The 22,348-nt window shown below is 32.8% G+C and overlaps 1 protein-coding gene across 1 annotated transcript in view; it reads left to right on the forward strand.

The window, feature by feature from the left end:
• The window catches only part of LOC114324916 (tyrosine-protein kinase-like otk), a 463,747-nt gene extending 446,951 nt beyond the window's left edge, over window positions 1-16,796 (forward strand). Inside the window, exons 16-18 of the mRNA XM_028272838.2 lie at window positions 951-1,196; window positions 8,069-8,290; window positions 16,085-16,796. Of these exons, the coding sequence (XP_028128639.2) occupies window positions 951-1,196; window positions 8,069-8,290; window positions 16,085-16,171 (555 nt within the window). The 3' untranslated portion in view covers window positions 16,172-16,796. The remainder of the gene's footprint in view (window positions 1-950; window positions 1,197-8,068; window positions 8,291-16,084) is intronic.
• Window positions 16,797-22,348: the final 5,552 nt, after the last annotated feature.

Genomic DNA, 22,348 nt, shown 5'->3' on the forward strand with positions numbered 1-22,348 from the left:
TCAATAATTGTTCAATATGGAGGTTATCGGTAAACAAAAATGTTGTATAATATATTAGTTTTTATTGTTGTGAGGACAGAAATAAAATCAAATTTATAATTATAGTGACTTTTTAAATAGTTTTGAAAAGCCACAGGTACGTAATTCTAAATGTTTCAGTTGTATTCCAATAAAAAATTATCTTCATACCTATTTGGAAAATGTAAAAAAAATAATGTACTTACCTAGTACTTGCTGTGCTATACCCCTAGTAGGCAATGCTTTAATTTATATAATCTGATTACGAACATCCTTTCTACAAATTTTCATCTAATGTATCGTTTTCTTACTCTAATATTGTTGTATTTTAATTCGACAAAAATCAAACATAAAAATTCATATAAACAAAATGTCAAAAAGTTGTTCAGTTTGTGTATATTCCCACATGACGTATACCGCGAAGGTGGTGCAGTTTGAAATCGCTTCGACTCTCGTACGGCGGGATACACGGGAAGTAGGTTCAAGCCCAATGCAAGTTATATCATTTTTTTATTTTTTTTTATAGATTTTATGATTGTAAGTATATTATTATATAATTTTTTCCAGAAAATACGTATTTAATTAAAATTTTTGGCAACAATTATTGTTCAGAAATCATTTGTGGCATTTTTCAATGTATTTGTGTGTGTTTTATTCTTTTATTTTTTTAATTTTTGGTAATGTTTTAATAGAAATTTTTGGAAAGTAGTAGAGAAACTGTTTAAAGTATATTGATTTCGTTGAAATCATATAATAGAAGTATAGGTAACTTCTTACGTGCGTACAAAGTACACACATTCTTTTTTTAATCCGAAAACGTACTGTGATTTAATGTAACCCTTATTTAGGGAATTTTAAATATACCTTTTACAAAGGATCTCGTATTTTTCCATATATTTTTGATACAAAACTTCATTAAATATGTTTTTTAGGGCGATTTGAAGAAATTTTTGGTGGCTACAAAAACTGGAAGTCCTCCTCCTCTGACGGCCGTACAGGCTGTAGCTGTTCTGCATCAGTTAGCCCGTGGCATGGACTATTTGGCTAACAATAGACAAGTTCACAAGGACCTAGCGGCGAGAAACTGTCTGATATCTTCACTGTTGGTAGCTAAAGTTGGGTTGCCGAGGTTAACTAGAGATCCTTACAGTCAGGAATATTGCAAACATGTCAATCAGGTAAGACATTGTGTACAAGTGTTTTCTAATAAATGCTCTTCGTATACCTCATCCTCAGCCTTATTCAACGTGTTAAGAACATTGGCGATCATTAACGTCCATTAACGTCCATTTTACTATGTTTGTAGCAGTTCTGAAGAGTTCTATTGTTGTTTTTCAACTACACTGCTTTAAAATTTTCAATCAGAACGTGCGTCGTCTTCCCGGTTCTGTTTTCCTTCCACTTTTCCTTAGAATCAATCGTACTAACTCATGTTTTTCATTTCTTAGTATGTGACCAAAGTTGCTCATTTTTCTTTCCATCATAGTGTTGAGTTTTTCCTTTTTTCATCTTTCTTAATGTTTCCGTGTTTTTTACATGTTGTGTCAATGATATTTTCCACATTCTTCGACAACACCACATGTTGTCGACTGGCAAGTCTTTTTTCAATTGCGTCAGTAATTGTCCAGGCTTTAACTCCATATAAGAAGACAGAATAAATAGCATCTTAATACACTGGTTCTAATTTCTATTCCCAATTCTCACCGTCATCTCTAGGGACTTTCCAGGTTCTAATGCATAGTATATATTAGGGTGATTCCATTTAAAATCACTCAATTTTGGATCAATAAAACTTTTGGATCTCCGATTTATCTGAAAATTGGTACCTATATAGCATCTACGATGTGGGGGCCCCTAAAAATCTACCCGATCTTAACAAACACCCGAGATTCGAAATTAAATAAAAGACTTTATACTTTTACTTTCTATAATCAGCTTTAAATCAAAAGAGTTAATAGCTTGCAAAATATTAAAGGCGAAAAATAAACAGTCTATCTTATATCTCTAAAATGGATAATTATAACACACCGCCTATAATTAAAGTGTTTATACCGTAATCTGGAATTTCTACGTGCATTACAGTATCTTTGGAACTTATATTTTACCGGTGGTGCGAAAATCACGCACTTCCAACCGGTCTCTCAGTAAATAATATTCTGTTCAAATATTACCGGCCGACGCGGAAACATTTCCGATGCTCTTCATTCGGTATCTTGAAAAGTTCTCCTTCTGAATCTGAATACAAAAATGCATTTCGCTATCTGGCCAAAATTCTCTTTTCAGCGAAACATTCCCAAGGTTTTGCCGACTCAACAAAACGATATGAGCTGATATGTCTCTGACGTAATTATTATCAAAACAAACCGATAAGTGGAAGAAGGTTGCTGCCCATATTACAAAAATATTCACTACCCAGCGCTTTTAACAATTCTCAATAACTAACGGTTTTGCATACAGGGTGCACACAAAACAAGCAACAATTAATATGATATTTTAAATGGCTCGAACATACGGAATGTAAAAATAAGACATTTAAGGTCAAATTGTCTTCTTCTATTTTAAGCGATTTTACAGTGATTTGGTATTTATTTAAACAAATTTGCATTTTCTATCGTAAATTATAATGGAAAAAATAATATTTTAATAGAAGAGACTCAAAAATGACATTATATGTCATTATGACAGGTTATTTTGATTCAAAACAAGTTTTTGATCAAATTTTATAGTGTAGAAAACGTTAAAATACCATTTTTTTACATTTTGCCCACAGATAGCCAAAACATAGGACTTTAAGTGGTTAAAACGATTTGAATTATTTTACAATACTAAAAAACATGCCATATCATAGTCGAGAATATAGGCGTCTACTCTAAGTACAATTAACTCGGAAAATATCGACCTCACGACAAAAATTGTTAAAAAGAAATTGGAATATTTGTAAATACGATTTATTTGGAACAATTTCAGTTTTTACCATTTTTGTCGAAAAGTTAAAAATGGCGGAGATATTGAGCAAAAACGGTTCTCCTTTAAAATCAAGATGGAGGCTAACGTAAGGGAGGAATTCATTCGCGATTTTAAATTTAGGCTACTATTGACCCCCCTAAAGATCAGAAAATAATTCAAATCCTTTTACCACTTAAAGTCGTATGTTTTGGCTATCTGTGGGCAAATTTTCAGCCAAATCGAATATGATATATTTTGGGAATGGAGGAAAATATAAAATGTATTTTAACGTTTTCTACACTATAAAATTTGATTAAAAACTTGTTTTGAATCAAAATAACTTGTTATAATGACATTTTTGAGCCCCTTCTATTAAAATATTATGTTTTCCATTGATACTTTACGATAGAAAATGCAAATTTGTTTAAATGAACACCAAATCACTGTAAAATAGCATAAAATAACATTTTGAGAAAAAAAAGAAAAAGAAGACTTTTTGACCTTCAATGTCTTATTTTTACGCCCCGCAGAAGCTATACGCTCTGAGCTTCGCTGGTGTCGCTCCTAGCGGATTACTAATGTAACTTTCAACGGTAATTTTTAAATTTATTATTTAATTGTTATCGCTTAATATTGACAACGCAAAAAAGTAATTAAGTAAATTGTAATCGATTTTTTAAAGATTTTGCTAATCATTTTAACGTTCTATTAATGAAATATTAATTTCTTACTTCGGATACTTTCACAATTATCGTGTAGATGGCGCTTAGATTAATTTATAATTACATATTATGAAATATTAAAAAAACTTAAATTCAGTACTTAAAACGTAAGTATGTATATTTAAGGTAAAAATATACACCACAGTTTTGACCACCTAATATTATTTCCTATTAATGTTTTTAATTTCAATGTGTTAAATTAATCACTTTGACATTTATGTCAAATTTTCGGTAAAAGCTTACAGACTTGTCACTACTGGCGCTCGCGAATTCTTAATTATCCCCTCTATCTACGAGCTTATAGCGTATACCCTGTGAGCTCGTACGTAGAGGGGATATTTAAAAGTTCGTGAGCGCCAGTAGTGACAAGTCAGGGAACCTTTCCTGGAAATTTGACATAATTGTCAAAGTGATTAATTTAAAATTAAAATTAAAAACATTAATTAGAAAAAATATTAGTAGTTCAAAGCTGTGGTATCTTAAATATACTTACGTTTTAAAAACTGAATTTAATTTTTTTTAATATTCCGTAATATGTAATTATAAATTAATCTAATAATCTTCGCGCCATCTACACGATAGTTGTGAAAGTATCCGAAGTAAGAAATTAATATTTCATCAATAGAACGTCAAAATGATTAGCAAAATCTTTAAAAAAATCGATTACAGTTTAATTACTTTTTTGCGTTGTAAATATTAAGCGATAACAATTAAATAATAAATTTAAAAATTACCGGCGAAAGTTGCATTAGTAATCCGCTAGTGGCGACACCAGCAAAGCTCAGAGCGTATACACCAAGTTTCAAAAAAATCGGAGATCCAAAAATTTTTGCGTTAGTGATTTGACATAGAATGTGAATGTACAGCTGGTTCCAAAAAAAACTGATACGACTCTTAAAGCGTATTTTGTACAGTGTACATTCTTCTTCTTCTTCTTCTTCTTTTTGTTTTTGGTCTCGCTGCAAGGCAACTACCAGCAAGATTTATAGGCGATCTTGATGTAGTCTGGCTCTAAGCCATATCAAAATCGCTGACTATGTTCTTGTAAAAAGCTTTTGATGAGGTGTGATATAATGAATATGAGTTTTATTATATTTAATTTATTATGTTTTGAAGGATAAATACTTATACTCTGGGCTAATTAGCAAAATTCATGGAAAAGTTATTTACCAGCAATTTTATTGCTGGAATCGAATTATAAGATCCTATATATTAATAATATAGTTATGCAAAGTCAGCAGATAGTGTGCTACTTTTTTTATAAACAAAATGGCGCCGACAAATCGTATTTTTTTCAATTATTTCTCTATAACTCCGAAGATTTTAACTTTACAACAAAAACACCCAAACAAAAATTCACCGCAATTAAATTCTGCATAGAGATATGTTTTTCACGATTTGCTCTGACGAAAATTTTCCTCGGAAAATGCGGGTTTTCCTAACAAAAATTCTAATTTTCAAATAAAGTTTTAGGTAAGTAATTATTAATCAATAATTAAATAACTTAGTGACATCAAAGTTTTCTTGGTATAGATTGTAATTCCAGAAGCCGGTGAAAATTAAACGAACATTTTAGCAACAATTCAATTGTTAATAAACAATTTACGATCGCAATAATAACCAAAATAATCATGATACATTGATCAAACTTACAAAGGTTATAAAGATGAGATGCTTATTTAATATTTTATCGACAAAATATAAATTTTTCTTTTTTTGCATAATCTTTAAATTTTGAAAAAAAAATAGTTATAATCCGCTGGTCTAATTAGTAAAGTACAAAGAAAGGTTATTTACCAGCTGGAATCGAATTATAAGATCCTATATATTATTAATATAGGTATGCAAAGTCCGCAGATAGTGTGCTACTTTTTTTATAAACAAAATGGCGCCGACAAATCGTATTTTTTTCAATTATTGCTCTATAACTCCGAAGATTTTAACTTTACACCAAAAACACTCAAATAAAAATTCACCCCAATTTAATTCTACATAGATGCATGTTTTTTCCGATTTGCTCCGACGAAAATTTTCCTCGGAAAATGTGGGTTTTCCCAACAAAATCTCGAATTTTCAAATAAATTTTTTGGGCCAATAATTATTTATCAATAATTATATAGCTTGGTGAAATAAAAGCTTTCTTGGTATAGATTATAAATTCAGAAGCCGGTGAAAATGAAACGAATATTTTAGCAACAATTCAATTGTTAATTAAAAATTTACAGTCGCAATAACAACCAAAATAATCATGAGACATTGATCAAACTTAGAAAGATTATAAAGGTGTGATGCCTATTTAATATTTTGTCGACAAAATATAAATTTTTCATTTTTTTGCATAATCTTTAAATGTTAAAAAAATTGTTATAAAAAAATTAACATTTATCAGAAATTGTTTATTATATTCCAATTTTATAAAATACTTAAAATGCGTATTTCATAGGTCTTGAAAATGGAATATGGAATAAAATGAAAATGGAAAAATGAATAGGTCTTTAAAAAAATTTTCCAACCATTTGCAAAAAAGTTATGAAACAGCAAAGTAAATATACGAAATCTCCGTTGTTTATAATTTGTTTTAATTGTTTCAAAGCATAAAGGTGAGTCTATGGTACAATCTAATTACTCACAAAGAATGTCAAAAATTAGTGCAATGGTTATATTTTAATCAAAGATTAAAAATACTTTTTTTTGTAATTTTTAGCGCAAAAGTAGGCCTGATACAGAGTCGGAGCTAAAATGTTCACTCGAAGCGACTGACACGCAGCATATATTATTTATAAAAGTGTACGTCTCGCTCGGCCGGTCGTCGCTCCGAGTGAAAATTTCAGCTACAGTGCTGTATTATTCTACTTTCGCGCGTGTAAATTACAAAAAAATATATTTATAATCTTTAATTAAAATATAACCATTAAATTGATAATCCTTATTTTTTGTAAATAATTAGCTTGTACATTATACTCACTTCTACGCTTTGAAAGAATTAAATAAATATATAAACACCGTAGTAATCGTATGTTTATTTTGCTGTTTCATAACTTTTTTGTAAATGGTTGCAAAAAATTTTAAAGCATTCATTTTCAAGATATTTGAAATGCGCATTTTAGCTATTTGTTAAAATTACAATATAATAAAAACTTTCTGAGAAACGTTAATTTGTTTATACCTATTTTTTTAAACATTTAAAGATTATGCAAAAAAATAAAAAAAATATATTTTGTCGACAAAATGTTAAAAAGGCATCTCATGTTTATAAGATTTCAAAGTTTGATCAGTGTATCGTAATTATTTTGGTTATTATTACGACCGTAAATTATTAATTAACAATTGAATTGTTGCTAAAATATTCGTTTAATTTGCATCAGTTTCTGGAACTATAATCTAAACCAAGAAGGCTTTTAAGTCACCAAATTATTTAAATATTGGTAGATAATTACTTATCTAAAACTTTATTTGAAAATTAAAGATTTTGTTGGGAAAACCCGCATTTTCCGAGGAAAATTTTCATCGGAGCAGATCGGGAAAAACACGTCTCTATGCAGAATTTAATCAAGGTGAATTTTTATTTGGGAGTTTTTGTTGTAAAATTAAAATCTTCGGAGTTATAGAGCAATAATTGAAAAAAACACGATTTTCTGGCGCCATTTTGTTTATAAAATAAGTAGCACACTATCTGAGGACTTTGCATACCTATATTATTAATATATAGGATCTTATAATTCGATTCCAGCAATAAAATTGCTGGTAAATAACTTTTCCCAAAAATGGCCTATTCTCCGATAATCAGCCCAGACTATTATTTTTTACATACTATCACTGTTACTGCCAAATCTTAAAATTGGTCAGATAACTTCAACCTCAAAAAATGGCAGTTTGTTTGTTTATTTTATTATTTGTCTGTCATAATAAATATAATATAATGTCAGACCAATCATACACTGCTCAAAATGATCAAATCTTACTAAGATTCGTATCAGTTTTTTTAGGAACCAGCTGAACCATTATAATTTTACATCAACATTTAAAAAGTCCACGAGAAAATTAAATTGCTGAAGTAAAGTTGCTACTTGAAGTCCGTGGTGTGAGGTTCTATTTTCTGGACACAGCAACCCGCATGGGGAGTGTCCTATGATACCTGAAATTCAATCCGGGAATATATTAAACATACATCTATTTTACTACTATAATTTAAACTGTAAAAAATTTAAAACTTTATAATATCTAAAGGGTTTTTACCCACATATATTATTGGTGGCTCAGGCGTGTACTTTGAGCTCTAATAAGCACTGATGATGGTATTATTATTCCGACAACATTCTGTGATTAGCCCCTTTTTAGGGATTTTTTATAAATATAATTTAACTATTTTTTACATTTTTTAGGTTATTCCTCTAAGATGGCTGCCATATGAAGCTGTCTACGAGGACGAATACTCAACGAAGAGTGACATCTACGCTTATGGCGTCCTAATGTGGGAAATATTTGCTCAAGGAGAATTACCTCAGTCCAAAATTAACGATAACACTTTCCTGAACAAATTAAAGGAGAAGAAAATCGAATGGAAGCCCCATCCTTCCACACCCGAAGAGCTGATTGCTTTGCAGGTGAGTTGTAACCTTTGTTTCTGATTTAATTCATTGCCTAATCAGCTACAAAATACATATTCACGAGCCCAGACTCTAGAAAACAAAACTGTTTTTTTTTGTGAATTTGATGGCCTTGGCCGAGCCAATCAGCCAGACATTTTGTTATTTTAAAAACAAAAAAATTTGTTTTTTCAATCAGAGGAATTTTTTCTGTATTTCTAACACAAAATACAAAACAAACTAACATATTACAATTATTATCTAAATAATACACTGTTTTGGTTGTAGATATTTTTTTGTACATATTTATTTTTTATTATTTATTTGTTTATTATTTATTTTTTATTATTTTTTTATTATTATTTTTTATTAATTGTTTTTTTACTACGCTAAGACATAAACCCGATTCAACATCTCGGAGGAATACATCTTCTTTGTTTATTTTTTCTTTTTTTTTGCTGTGTCTTCTTCTTTAAGTGTCGTCTCTTAATCAGAGGTTGGATATCATCATCACTATCTTTACTCTATCTACCGCTGCTCTGAAGAGTTCTATGGAATCAAAAATGAATAACCATTTTCAATTTTGTTGCAATACGAAACTACAGCCATATCATATTCTAGTTCAATCAGAGAGTACAGCAAACACCTCTACTGGTTTCTAAACTTATTAGTCTCTCATCAGGAGGCACATATGCTGTTCTCTCTGACCCAACCAGGACAAACCCCGGCGTGCAGTTACGAATTGCAACGAACGAAATGGCAGGGATGCCCTAGCGACCACTGCTAACAAAAGACTAAGTTTTCAATCTAATAGCACATAAAATAATACCAAAAATATTACTCTACATCCCACTGTAGCACCAGCGTGGATAACAAAGGCAAAAAAAACAAGTAATTGGACTTCGTAAGTCCTAGGTTTTCACCCAAAGTAATCGAAAGTAGAACTGGAAGACGATATTTGAATTTTACGTGTAACTTTGCGTGGACTGATATACGAATTTACTAATTTTGAGTCATTTTTACTAAACTTTGACATTTGTCACCTCATTTGTCATTCTACCCGGTATAATGGCGGAGGAGTTAAATTGGCGGTCGTACGGACCGACAGAAAGATTGCCTAGGTCAAATATCTCTCCTTAAGTACCATCCTTGGATTATAAGCTTTCATTTGACACCTCATTTATCATTCTAGCTGGTATAATGATGGAGGAGTTATATTCGCGGTCGGACGGACCGACGGACAGACCGCCTAGGTCAAATATCTCACCTTTAGTACCATCCTTGGATTATCAGCTTTCATTTGACACCTCATTTGTCATTCTATATGGTATAATGACGGAGGGGTTATATTCCCGGTCGTACGGACCGACGGAAAGACAGCCTAGGTCAAATATCTCACCTTTAGTACCATCCTTGGATTATAAGCTTTCATTTGACACCTCATTTATCATTCAAACTGATATAATGATGGAGGAGTTATATTCGCGGTCGTACGGACCGACGGAAAGACAGGCTAGGTCAAATATCTCACCTGTAGTACCATTCTTGGATTATAAGCTTTCATTTGACACCTCATTTATCATTCTACCTGGTATAATGATGGAGGAGTTATATTCGCGGTCGGACAGACCGACGGACAGACCGCCAAGGTCAAATATCTCACCCTTAGGACCATCCTTGGATTATCAGCTTTAATTTGATACCTCATTTGTCATTCTACCTGGTATAATGACGGAGGAGTTATATTCCCGGTCGTACAGACCGACAAAAAGACAGCCTGGGTCAAATTTCTCACCTTTAGTACCATCCTTGGATTATAAGCTTTTATTTGACACCTCATCTATCATTCAAGCTGGTATAATGATGGAGGAGTTATATTCGCGGTCGTACGGACCGACGGAAAGACAGGCTAGGTCAAATATCTCACCTGTAGTACCATTCTTGGATTATAAGCTTTCATTTGACACCTCATTTATCATTCTACCTGGTATAATGATGGAGGAGTTATATTCGCGGTCGGACAGACCGACGGACAGACCGCCAAGGTCAAATATCTCACCTTTAGGACCATCCTTGGATTATCAGCTTTCATTTGACACCTCATTTGTCATTCTACCTGGTATAATGACGGAGGAGTTATATTCGCGGTCGTACGGACCGACGGAAAGGCAGCCTAGGTCAAATATCTCACCTTTAGTACCATCCTTGGTTTATAAGCTTTCATTTGACACCTCATTTGTCATTCTACCTGGTATAATGATGGAGGAGTTATATTCGCGGTCGGACAGACCGACGGACAGACCGCCAAGGTCAAATATCTCACCTTTAGTACCATCCTTGGATTATCAGCTTTCATTTGACACCTCATTTGTCATTCTAGCTGGTATATTGACGGAGCAGTTGTGATTACAGACAGACGGACAGACGGACGTGGATAATACAAAGTTTTCACATTTTTTTAAAATTGGGTGAAAACAATAATATGTAACACGACAAATTAAACAAACATAAAAATATCTATACTTGGTGCTACGTAACTTTTCGGAGTACCTCGGTAGTTCTTAGTCTTCAGAGATCGAGGGGTGTGGATTCTTAATAGATTTTAAATATAATATAAACTCAAATGCTCGGGGGGCGCCATTGGATAAAAAGAAAATGAAAGACCAAATATACATAAAACTTCAAAGAAAAATAACTCAAGTAAAAAGTTAATAAAAATATATAGTTATAATAAAATACAAACACATTTACATAAATATAAATATATCATGACCTACCTTAGTGTTCTCATGTTGATTTCTTACTTATGAACAAGAGAAAAGGGATCAGATAATAATTATCAATCAAAAAACATTATTATAAAATGAATCAACTTTTTATTAAAATTAAAATAAAAAAGAAATGATGGATATCTTGTAGACAATATAAGAGATTCTGTCTACAAAAACAATAAAAAGGTTTACAAACAATACCTTGTCGTATAGTCCTGTCCTCATTCTTCACGTTGTGAATGTCCAAAGCACGCACTTTTCACTGAATTTAGATAAAGAGCAGTACAAAAATTTCCATAAAAATTTTCAGCAAAAAAAATAAATAAACTTCCAAATCTGCTCATATTGATTTTTTAAAATATTTAAATAACTTCTAATTAACTTCTTGACGTATTTATTATTAATATTGACACCTAATGCATGACTTTATCCATGACTGCTTCAAAAAAAACTTAGCGTATTACACACTAAAACTAACCAGCTTTTTGCCTGAACGCGGCAACGCCATGATTTCTTCATAAAACTTCGAAATCGCCTACATTCTCACTTAAGTTCTCAATCAAACTTCCACTAAAAAAACTCAAAATAAAATTCCAACTCAACTATTCAGAAACCGCTATAAGCGGTCTCTGCCCGAGGCTACAACTAAACCTCTGACTTCAACTTCCAAAACTTGAATCCTATAATTTCACAACTTGAATGAATCTCCTCAAACCAAAACGCTTCCTTCCAAAAACCCACTCCATTTCTCATTCTACCCTACTCATCCAATCAACCAATAAAAAAAAGTTTAATCCTGACTTCTTTCATCATTGACCAAATAACTAAGCTTCCTACACTTTTTATCGACCAATAGGGAAAAACAAAACATATTTTAAGCCCAACCTACTTGGTATGGAATCATCAAAAAAACGCGAAGTCAGCAAAACTCTCCCAGTTCCACAGTTTTCAAGAAAGATATTGCTGAGTGCACAATACTACACCTGCGCTTCTCTGATACCAAAGTAGCACGTATTGTGTATCATCATCATTATCATCATCATTCTCTTTGCCTTATCCCTATGCGGGGTCGGATTCCCTAATTGCATTTCTCCACACAATTCTATCTTGGGTCATATCAATGTTAATCCCCTTTACCAACATGTCCTGCCTTATCGCCTCCCCCCAGGTCTTCTTTGGTCTTCCTCTCTTACTCCTTCCAGGAATCTGCACTTCAGCTATTCTTCGTATTGGGTAATTAACGTCTCGACGTTGAACATGACCAAACCATCTTAACCTATGCTCTCTCATTTTGGCATCAATTGGTGCCACACCTAGACTTCCCCTAATATACTCATTTCTAATTTTATCCTTCTTTGTCACTCCACTCATCCATCTAAGCATTCTCATTTCCGCCACATGCATTCGTTGTTCCTCTTTCTTTTTCACTGCCCAACATTCAGTTCCGTACATCATAGCCGGTCTTATGGCTGTTTTATAGAATTTTCCCTTCAGCTTCATTGGAATTTTTCTGTCACACAACACACCACTCGCTTCTTTCCACTTCATCCATCCAGCCCTAATTCTACTGCATGCATCTCCATCTATTTCTCCATTACTCTGTAATACCGATCCTAGGTACTTAAAACTATTGCTTTTCACAATCATTTCACCATCCAAAGATACCATTTTATTTGTAGTAGCTCCATCTTTAAATGAACATTCCAAATACTCTGTTTTTGTCCTACTAAGTTTTAAACCTTTTCCTCCAGAGCTTGTCTCCACTGTTCCAGTTTTTGTTCTGTTGCTCTTTCACTATTTCCTACTAACACGACATCATCAGCATACATTAAGCACCATGGAATGTTACCCTGTAGTTTCGCTGTTATCTGGTCCAAAACTAATGAGAATAAATACTGACTAAGCACCGAGCCTTGGTGCAATCCTACTTTCACATGAAATTTATCAGTCTCTCCTACACCTGTCCTAACACTAGTCGTTACTACCTCATACATATCCCTCACAATCTTTACATATTCACCAGGGACTCCTTTCTTATTGAGTGCCCACCACAGAATCTCTCGAGGAACTCTATCATATGCTTTCTCAAGATCAATGAATATCATATGAGCGTTTGTTTCTTTACTCCTGTATTTTTCCATCAACTGTCTTATAATGAAAATTGCATCTGTTGTTGATCTACCCTGCATAAAGCCAAATTGATTCTCGGATATTTCGGTCTCTTCACGTATCCGCCTATCAATTACTCTTTCCCATATTTTCATGGTGTGGCTAAGCAGTTTTATAGCCCTGTAGTTTGTACATTGTTGTATATCTCCCTTGTTTTTGTAAACAGGTACCAGTATACTGCTTCTCCATTCGTTTGGCATTTGTCCGACTTCCATAATTCTATTAAATAGACCTGCTAGCCACCTTGTTCCTGTCTCTCCCAATGCTCTCCATACTTCCCCAGGAATATCATCTGGTCCTACCGCTTTTCCTTTCTTTATTTTTTGAAGCGCTTGAGCCACTTCCTCGTTGGTTATTTTGGTGACCATTGCTGCTACTGTCTCCGTTGGCTCTACAGGCTGTTTGTCAAATTCTTCATTTAATAAGCTGTCAAAGTACTTTCTCCATCTCTTTTTGACATCCCTTTCGTGAACTAGTATTTTATTATTTTCATCTCGGATACATCTAATCTGATTAAAATCTTTTGCTTTCTTTGCTCTCTGTTTGGCTATTTTATATATCTTCGTTTCGCCTTCCCTGGTATCAAGTTGATCGTATAGGTTTGAATACGCTTCTGCTTTGGCTTTTGCTACTGCTACTTTCGCTTCCTTTTTCGCCACCATATAGTTTTGAAGATCTGTGTCGGATCTGGTTTCTTGCCACTTTTTATATAATTTCCTCTTCTCTTTTATTTTTCCTTGTACTTCGTTTGACCACCACCAAGTCTCTTTATCCTCAAACTTTTTTCCTGACGTTTTCCCAAGTATTTCAATAGCAGTTTCTCTAATAATACTGGCCATTTTTCTCCAAATTGTATTATGACTTCCTTTCATGTTCCAACATATTTTTTCTACTATTCTTCTCCTGAATAGACCTTCTTTCTCATCTTTCAGCAGCCACCACTTGATTTTTTGTGGTCCTCTCCGATATTTTTGTTTAGTTTCGCTTTTTACTTCGATGTCCTGAACAAGCAGCTTATGTTGCTGGCTTACTGTCTCACTAACTATTACCTTGCAGTCCTTGCATTCACGTATGTCTTCTTTCCTTATCATGAAGTAGTCTATTTGGGATTGATGTTGTCCACTTTTGTACGTAATAAGTTGAGTTTCTCTCTTTTTAAAGAATGTGTTAACAATCGCCATATCCAATGCTGTTGCTAATTCTAGCATGTCATCTCCAGCTTCATTTCTAGTTCCAAAGCCTAATCCCCCATGTATTGTTTCATATCCCCATGTATTGTGTGTATCTAAACTGCAAAAACCGCGGCGCTAAAGGCCATTATAATATACAATGTAACTCTTTTTTACATCACAAACTGAACGTTAAAAGTTCAATATTCGAGCAATAATATAAACACAGAAAACCGAAATTAGACATGACTGCAAAATAATATAACGTATTTCTCTAACAAAACTGATAAACTACAAATTCTCAGGTTTTTTTTTGGAACAGAAATAAATTCAATGAATTTACGTGGCATATGAAGTGATATTCTTATGTCTACAGGGTGAGATAAAAATATGTTACGATACATTTACAATTTTTGGTTTCTGGATGAGGCAAATTAATTGAGTTCTTTTAAACCGTTTCAACACCAGACTGAAAACAATCGGAACCTTCTCTGGTTACACCTCCGAGGCTTCTAAAATTTGGAAGCCATAACGGATGCTGAGACTAAAGAAGATGAGGGAATTTTACAATCCCTGCCATTTCGTTCGTTGCAATCCGTAACTGCACGCCGAAGTTTGTCCTGGTTGGATCGGGGAGAGCAGCATATGTGCCTCCTGATGAGAGACTAATAAGTTTCGAAACCGGTAGAGGTGGTTGCTGCACTCTCTGATTGAACTAGAATATAGTGCGACTGTAGTTTCGTGTTGCAACGCAATTGAAAATGGTTCATGTTTACTCTGATTGGAGTACGAAGGGAACCATTCTCGTTGGAACTTTACCGCGCTGAGCACATGGGACGTGAATTATAAATTGTAAAATTCCCTCATCTTCCTTAGTCTCAGCATCCGTATGGCTTGCAAATTGTAGAAGCCTCGGAAGTGTAACCAGAGAAGGTTCCCATTGTTTTCAGTCTGGTGGGATGTAGAGTAATATTTTTGGTATTATTTTATGTGCTATTAGATTGAAAACATAGTCTTTAGTTCTATAGAACTCCATCTAAATCAGTCCCTTAATTTTTTCATTATGACTGTCTTCTTCCTGGACTATGTTCGTTATCTATTACAATTTGTGCTCTTTCATTCCCGAGGTTTGTCATTATTCTTAAAGCAGACTTTAATGCATGCTTTCCCGTTGCCTTATGCATCTCTATGCCGTTGACTATTTTTGGTTCGTCCGCCTTTAGAAATGATTTTCCATTTCTAAGACAAGAGGGTACCCTTCCAAGAAGCATAAGTGTAGGTAGCCTAATAAAATAAAAAAAAATCATAATGTAATTCCGTACATGTTGGAATAAATTTTATATCAAAGTTTAGGTGAATACAAAAGATATTTTCAAAAAAGTATGCGAATCATATGAGGGGAACATTGTTTAAATAATTAAAAAGGGGTCACTCAAAAGTGACCCCTTTTTAATTATTTAAACAATGATCCCCTTATCTGATTTGGATACTTTCTTGAAAATATCTTTTGTACTCACCTAAACTTTGATATAAAATTTGTTTCAACCTGTACGAATTTACATTTTGATTTACATGTAGTGTAATCTTATTTTACTAGACTAAGGGAGGCATATTTCAACTAGTAGACGCAACTAATGCTATTCCAATTTTCTTATTGAACACACCAGAAATACTTTGTTTCATAGCATTTTTTCAACTTTCAGGAATCCTGCTGGAGCGTCGATCCTCAACAGCGACCTTCCTTCACGGACGTCTGTACACGAATGGAAGAAGTACTCAAATCCATGTAAATAAACCTACCCCCTAAGACACCGAAACCAAATTCTCGTACACTGACATTTCCTTAGACATGTCATACTATGCTTCCATTATAACGAAACTCTTCTCTGACTCTAGCGTTAAGTTTATTTATTTTTCTATTTTTAGGTGTGAGATATTAAAAAAATTATCCGTCAGGCTGATCTCAGAAATATCTGTTGAAAGTCTATATTATGGAACTATCGAGAAAAATTTATTTGATATAGTCTGAATTAACAACAACGCGGACTGAGGCTGTAGCCACATCTACACAATAATATATTACATAACCTAACATTGATACGAGCCGTTCACCGTGTTTCGCGGGGCACGTAAAGCCGTCGGTTCCCCTGGGCTAGTGTGTTTCGACACTAGCTAGGAAGGATATCCCTAGCAAAAATGCCAATGATATTATTATTATAATTTACCTAATTTTTACAATTTTGACAGGTCACAATGCTAATCAGCCTCATTTAAATTTAAAAAGGGGTAGTTCCCTAGGTTGGCTGTATATCATATACATAGTTAAGTAAAAACCACTTCTATGTAATAGTTATATTTATTAAAAATTTTTAAAAATCCCAATGGATTGAATAAAATGTGTCCAATTCAGAGCGTTTTCGGACCTATCAGTCCATATCACTGAATTTAAATACTTGCTAAATAGCCCCAGAACCAAACAATGGTTAATATTATAATTCAATCTACATTATGTTGTAGTAATATTGAACAGACTAAACGCCGATGTTAAAAGATATAACCTCCGGGAACATGGTGAAACTCATATCAAGAAACTCAATCAACCATCTTAGACCAACGTTGACTACCAAGTCTACCAAGACAAACTTTTAACACTTGGTAGTCAACGTTGGCCTAGGATGGTTGATTGACTTTGTTAATAGAGTTTCACCATGTTCCCGGAGGTTATATCTTTTAACATCGGCGTTTAGCCTGTTCAATATCACTACAACATAATGTAGATTGAATTATAATTTCAACCATTGTTTGGTTCTGGGGCTATTTAGCAAGTATTTGAATTCACTGATGATGGACTGATAGGTCCGAAAACGTTCTGAATTAGACACATTTTATACAATCCATTGGGATTTTTTTTAATTTTTAATAAATATACCTATTACATAGAAGTGGTCTTTACTTCATGTTATGAGTTTTTCATTTAAAGATTTTTGAAATACTTGAATTGCTAATCAGCCTCATTTAAATTTATATTTTACTCTAATTACGCTGTCTATTTCATTTAATATTTGGTTTATATACTATTAGTACGATTTTTCTCGATGGTCCAGTATTAATGATTTATTTTCTGGTTAACACTGTAAAAAAAGATTGTTTGTTTGGTTGATACAACTACATATTCCAGGTTTTATTATGGTATATATACAGCACTTGGTTGACAAAAGGTAATAATATTTTTCGTAAAAGTATTTCCAATTAATAAATACTTCTAAATGGTGATTTGTAAAGTGTTGTTATATTGTAGACATTTTTCAACACAAACATAAAGATGAAAAGCGATTTTCAGATAAACTTTTATACATAAAATAATGTATATCCGTTTAGTATTGATTTTTTTAAGAATAGAACTTCTAGTCGATAAAATTGTATTAATATTTTGTATTTCGACAACGATTTCCGAAGTGGAAGTCGAAATATCAATAAAATCAATTTACAACTTAAATTGTGGCTTATTTTCCAATTAAAATAGTAAATTAAATAATACTAGAGTTGAGAGCCTTTTTTCTCCTAAATATTATTACCTTTCTACACCAATATATATTTAAGCACAAGAGTCCAAGACTTTGTAGTATTTACATTTGTACATATCATTTTTTAATTTAGATATTTAAGTGTAAAGCATATCATATATATCTGGATCCCGCGTACCAAAAAAAATTGATTAATAGCAAGCTGAAAGTTTGTTAATAGCTTAACGGCATCTAGTCGGACAAACTTTGATGTATGGGAACACTGGAACAATGGAAGTTTTAATTGTGGAATGTGATTTTATTTGTGGAATGTGTCATCCTGACAATTTTGTGATTGTGAAAACTAACAGGTTGTTTTTAAGTTTATTGAATATCAAACTTTATATGAAAAAAATGTTTGTCCGACAAATATGTTCGGCATTTTAATAAGTCCGACTCGTTAAACATGTCAAACGTCAGTTATGTTGGTGATAAATAGTAGTCTGATTTTTGCATGAGGGTTTAATGAAAGGGTAACAAATCAATTGGAAATTCTGTCCGACAAAATACATGGAACGTTTTCGTAGTCTGACGTTCCAAACTTTTAACCTGTTCCACAATTAAAACTTCCCCTGTTCCAGTGTTCCTTTTACGTCAAAGTTTGTCCGACTAGACACCGTTAAGCTATTAACAAATTTTCAGCTTGCTATTAATCAATTTTTTTTTTGGTACACAGGATCCAGGCCTAATAAACTTACTTTTGTATTGATTTTGTATATTAGATATTCGGAGCCACAAAGCACTGCCAAAATACTCGATTTTATATAACTTATCGATTTTTAAATAGTCGCTGATAAGATAGTTATTACACGAATTACTCTACTTATAGATTTAATAAAAAATAGTGTATTTCATGTCAGAAATAGGAAAGTTCATGGAATTGTAATGATATGCCTTCAGCACATTGACAGCAGAGAACCGGTCGCGTCCCGAGATCCGCGCAATCCGATACCCTACTCATTTCCACTTCTGCTCTCGATGTGCTGAAGGCATATCATTACAGAATGTGAGTTCATCGAAAATAGTTCACAGACAAATTCATGCGTGAGAAAATAATTCAATTAACACAGGGCGTTTATACATTAAAAATATTGTAGTATTTTAGTGTACAATTAGGTCCATGTATGTTGAAAATTATACAGATGAAGTCTACTTCAGAAAAATGACGATCCTGGTCTATGAATTCTTTTCTGTGAACTTTTAGTTACTGATCAACAGTCCATGAATTTTTCTAGAGGCACAGTATTTACAGGGTGAGCAAGTCATATTCAGAAGTTCGATATCTTCGGTGTTAGAAGATCTATAATAAAAATATTAGAGGAGAATAATAGGCATAGTAGAGTTTCAAGTTTTAAAATTATTTTTAAGTATACAAAGTGTTGTGTTGAAAAGATAGGATCACCATAAATATAGCTTCTTGATGAAACGATATAAATAACTTCAATTTACTAAAAGCCCATACTTTATTTATTTAGGGGCGGTCAAAGTATCTATTTATAGGGGCCTTTGTTTCTAGTTATTATTATATTACATTTCTAGTTATTAGTAAATATATAACATTACTAATAAAAGGAGATCCCTTTGTTATACAATACCAACTATTTAGTACAACATCAATAATGATATTTTGATGATTTTTTTAAGAATTAATATTTAAGAAAAAATAATCTTATGAATATCACACGATAGTAAGAATAAATAAGAAAATAATGCTCCAATTTGTTTCCCCAACTTGTTTCTATTCGGTAATGGTCACTCGATCCCTGCAATCAAGCAACAAGTTTTCAAAAAATTGTCGCATTATTTTCAATAATATTCTCACTCTCTTGTGATATTAAGAGGAAACAGTAGCGATTGTATTGGGATTCACAGCATCTTTTAGTACGCATCCTATTAAGAGCAAGACAATTTCTTTTAATATTTAAATGTCCTGGGTAAACAAATACTCTTTGTTTTCATACACATGATTGACCCAGATTACTACACAAGTGTATCAGTTATCGATACTGCAAGCGTCAGCTTTTCAGTGTCACATATTATTCTTTATTTATAATCAAGCTGATTCGGCATTTATAATACAAACACTTTCACTTTTATATATACAAAACATAGACAGGGAATTACACATTCTAAATTCATTGCGTAAAGACTCATCATTGATATTTGAGACTTCAGAGGGTGAACATACATTAGCCACCAACTCTTTACCGTAGTTACACCGAATTTTGAATAAATGAATATACCGTAAGTAGTGTTTACTTCATCAACCCCTATAGTAGGGGGAAACCAACCCCCAACTATCTGAGATGGTCCAGATAAGGAGGAACCACCATACGATCAACAGGTAGCAAAACGCGTTCCAAGATTGCGGCTGTAATTTTGAATATTTTTTCGAGATATTTGGCACACGTATTCGTAATATAATAAAGAATGGCGGTACAGAGCCCAATTTGAAAAATATATTAATATGTGGAAATTACTCTGGAATTAAATACAATATCAAAAAAAACGAGCCTGTACCGCCATTAAGAAGAACAAAAAAATACACTTTCTTCAAATAAACTTTTTTATCCGATGCCTAGATTTTGTGTCATTTTGGAACTACTAATGAAATAAAAAAAAATGTAGTGCAGTAGAACCCCGGAAATCCGAACTAATTGGAGGGAGAGCCTGTTCGGATTCCGAAAAGTTCGGATTATCCGAAAGTTAGCCTAACTAATAATTCAAAGCTTTCGTTGTCGTTGATTTTCAGTTTAAAAACGTTCTTGCAAGAGTGTGGACCATATTTTTGGACTTACGTTGACTGCAAGAGAACCGACATGAGTATATATTTAACCTTTATAAGCAGTATGTATAAAGTACGTATTCATTTTAAAGAAATTTTAAATGTCAAAGTCCTATTAATTCTACATTGTTCAATTTCCTGCTTTTACTCTCTATTTACTCTCTATAATAAACATGTTTTTAAGTTTTTGTCGTTAAATTTTTTAATTTTTTCACTTTCTGTTGGTTCGGATTTGCCGAACGTTCGGATTTGCGGGGTTCGGATTTGCGGGGTTCTACTCCAAAATGACACAAAATCTAGGCATCGGATAAAAAAGTTTATTTGAAGAAAGTGTATTTTTTTGTTCTTCTTAATGGAGGTACAGGCTCGTTTTTTAAATATTGTATTTAATTGCAGAGTAATTTCCACATATTAATATATTTTTCAAATTGGGCTCTGTACCGCCATTCTTTATTATATTACGAATACGTGTGCTAAATATCTCGAAAAAATATTCAAAATTACAGCCGCAATCTTGGAACGCGTTTTCGCTACCTGTTGATCGTTACTGTTTCCTCTTAATGTTGATAATTTATAAATTTATGTATGTAGTGTTACAAAACTGACTTTTCTATGATCTTTTAGGCATTGATGTTTAGTTTTAGTTGACTTTATTTATTTTTAATAACTTACTTCTAAACAAATGAAAAACACTGAATTTATATCCTTTATTTTACAAACTGCGATATCTAATTTATTTATTATACCAAATCTACTAATTTATCTAATTACAAATTCAAAAATATACCGCGCCCGTTACATATCAAAGTACACCGACGGTTTCAAATTCACAACTGATCCAAAAAATGTCAGTTTATGTAGTTATGTACCGGGTGTCCCAATAAGAATGGCGCTCGGCCATATCTCAGGAACCGTTTATAGTACAGCTTTGGGAAAAAAATTATAAGAAAAGTTGCCTCGAGGAAAGCCTGGAAATTATTTTGATAATTGTAAGTCCACCGCTAGAGGGCGTAATTGAATACCAAAAATTAAAAAATCGAAATTTTACAAAATTTGCCTAATGAAAGGGCACTGCAAATCCGATTGTCGTATTCTTCATAAAATTCTGCGCATATTCTATTTCACAAGTTTAAGTCTACCTGTGCAAATAAGAGGTGGGGGTGAGTGGGAACCTTGTTATGAAAAAATCGCTGTGAGTCCGGTTCTGCTAAATCGATTTTTGCAAACTTGGTCTTGTTGAAAACAACTCTTTTTCGTCAATGTAATAGTTATAATTTGAAAACAGCCTATTACGTAATATGCCGGCTAGGAGGCGCTATTTATTTTCTTTTTAGAGATCTAGTTTTCTTTGGAAAATATTAAATACAAGTATGTATTTTTTTCCTGTATTACAAAATTAGACCAAATTAGCAACAGAATACCGAAAACCGCATGTCGATACCTTTTTTCTATCTCGAGATATCTTAAGAAATGTGTAAATTTTAAAAATAACTGTTGCTGTCATATAAGTGGAAATATATAGAAGCACGTAGTGTGATATGGAAAAAACAAAGAAACATTGTCCAGATGTCACCGTATATAATGAATCAAAACAACAATAAAACAAATAACACTATAAA

This window comes from Diabrotica virgifera, chromosome 9 (genome assembly GCF_917563875.1).
Source record: "Diabrotica virgifera virgifera chromosome 9, PGI_DIABVI_V3a".
Lineage (NCBI taxonomy): Eukaryota > Metazoa > Arthropoda > Insecta > Coleoptera > Chrysomelidae > Diabrotica > Diabrotica virgifera.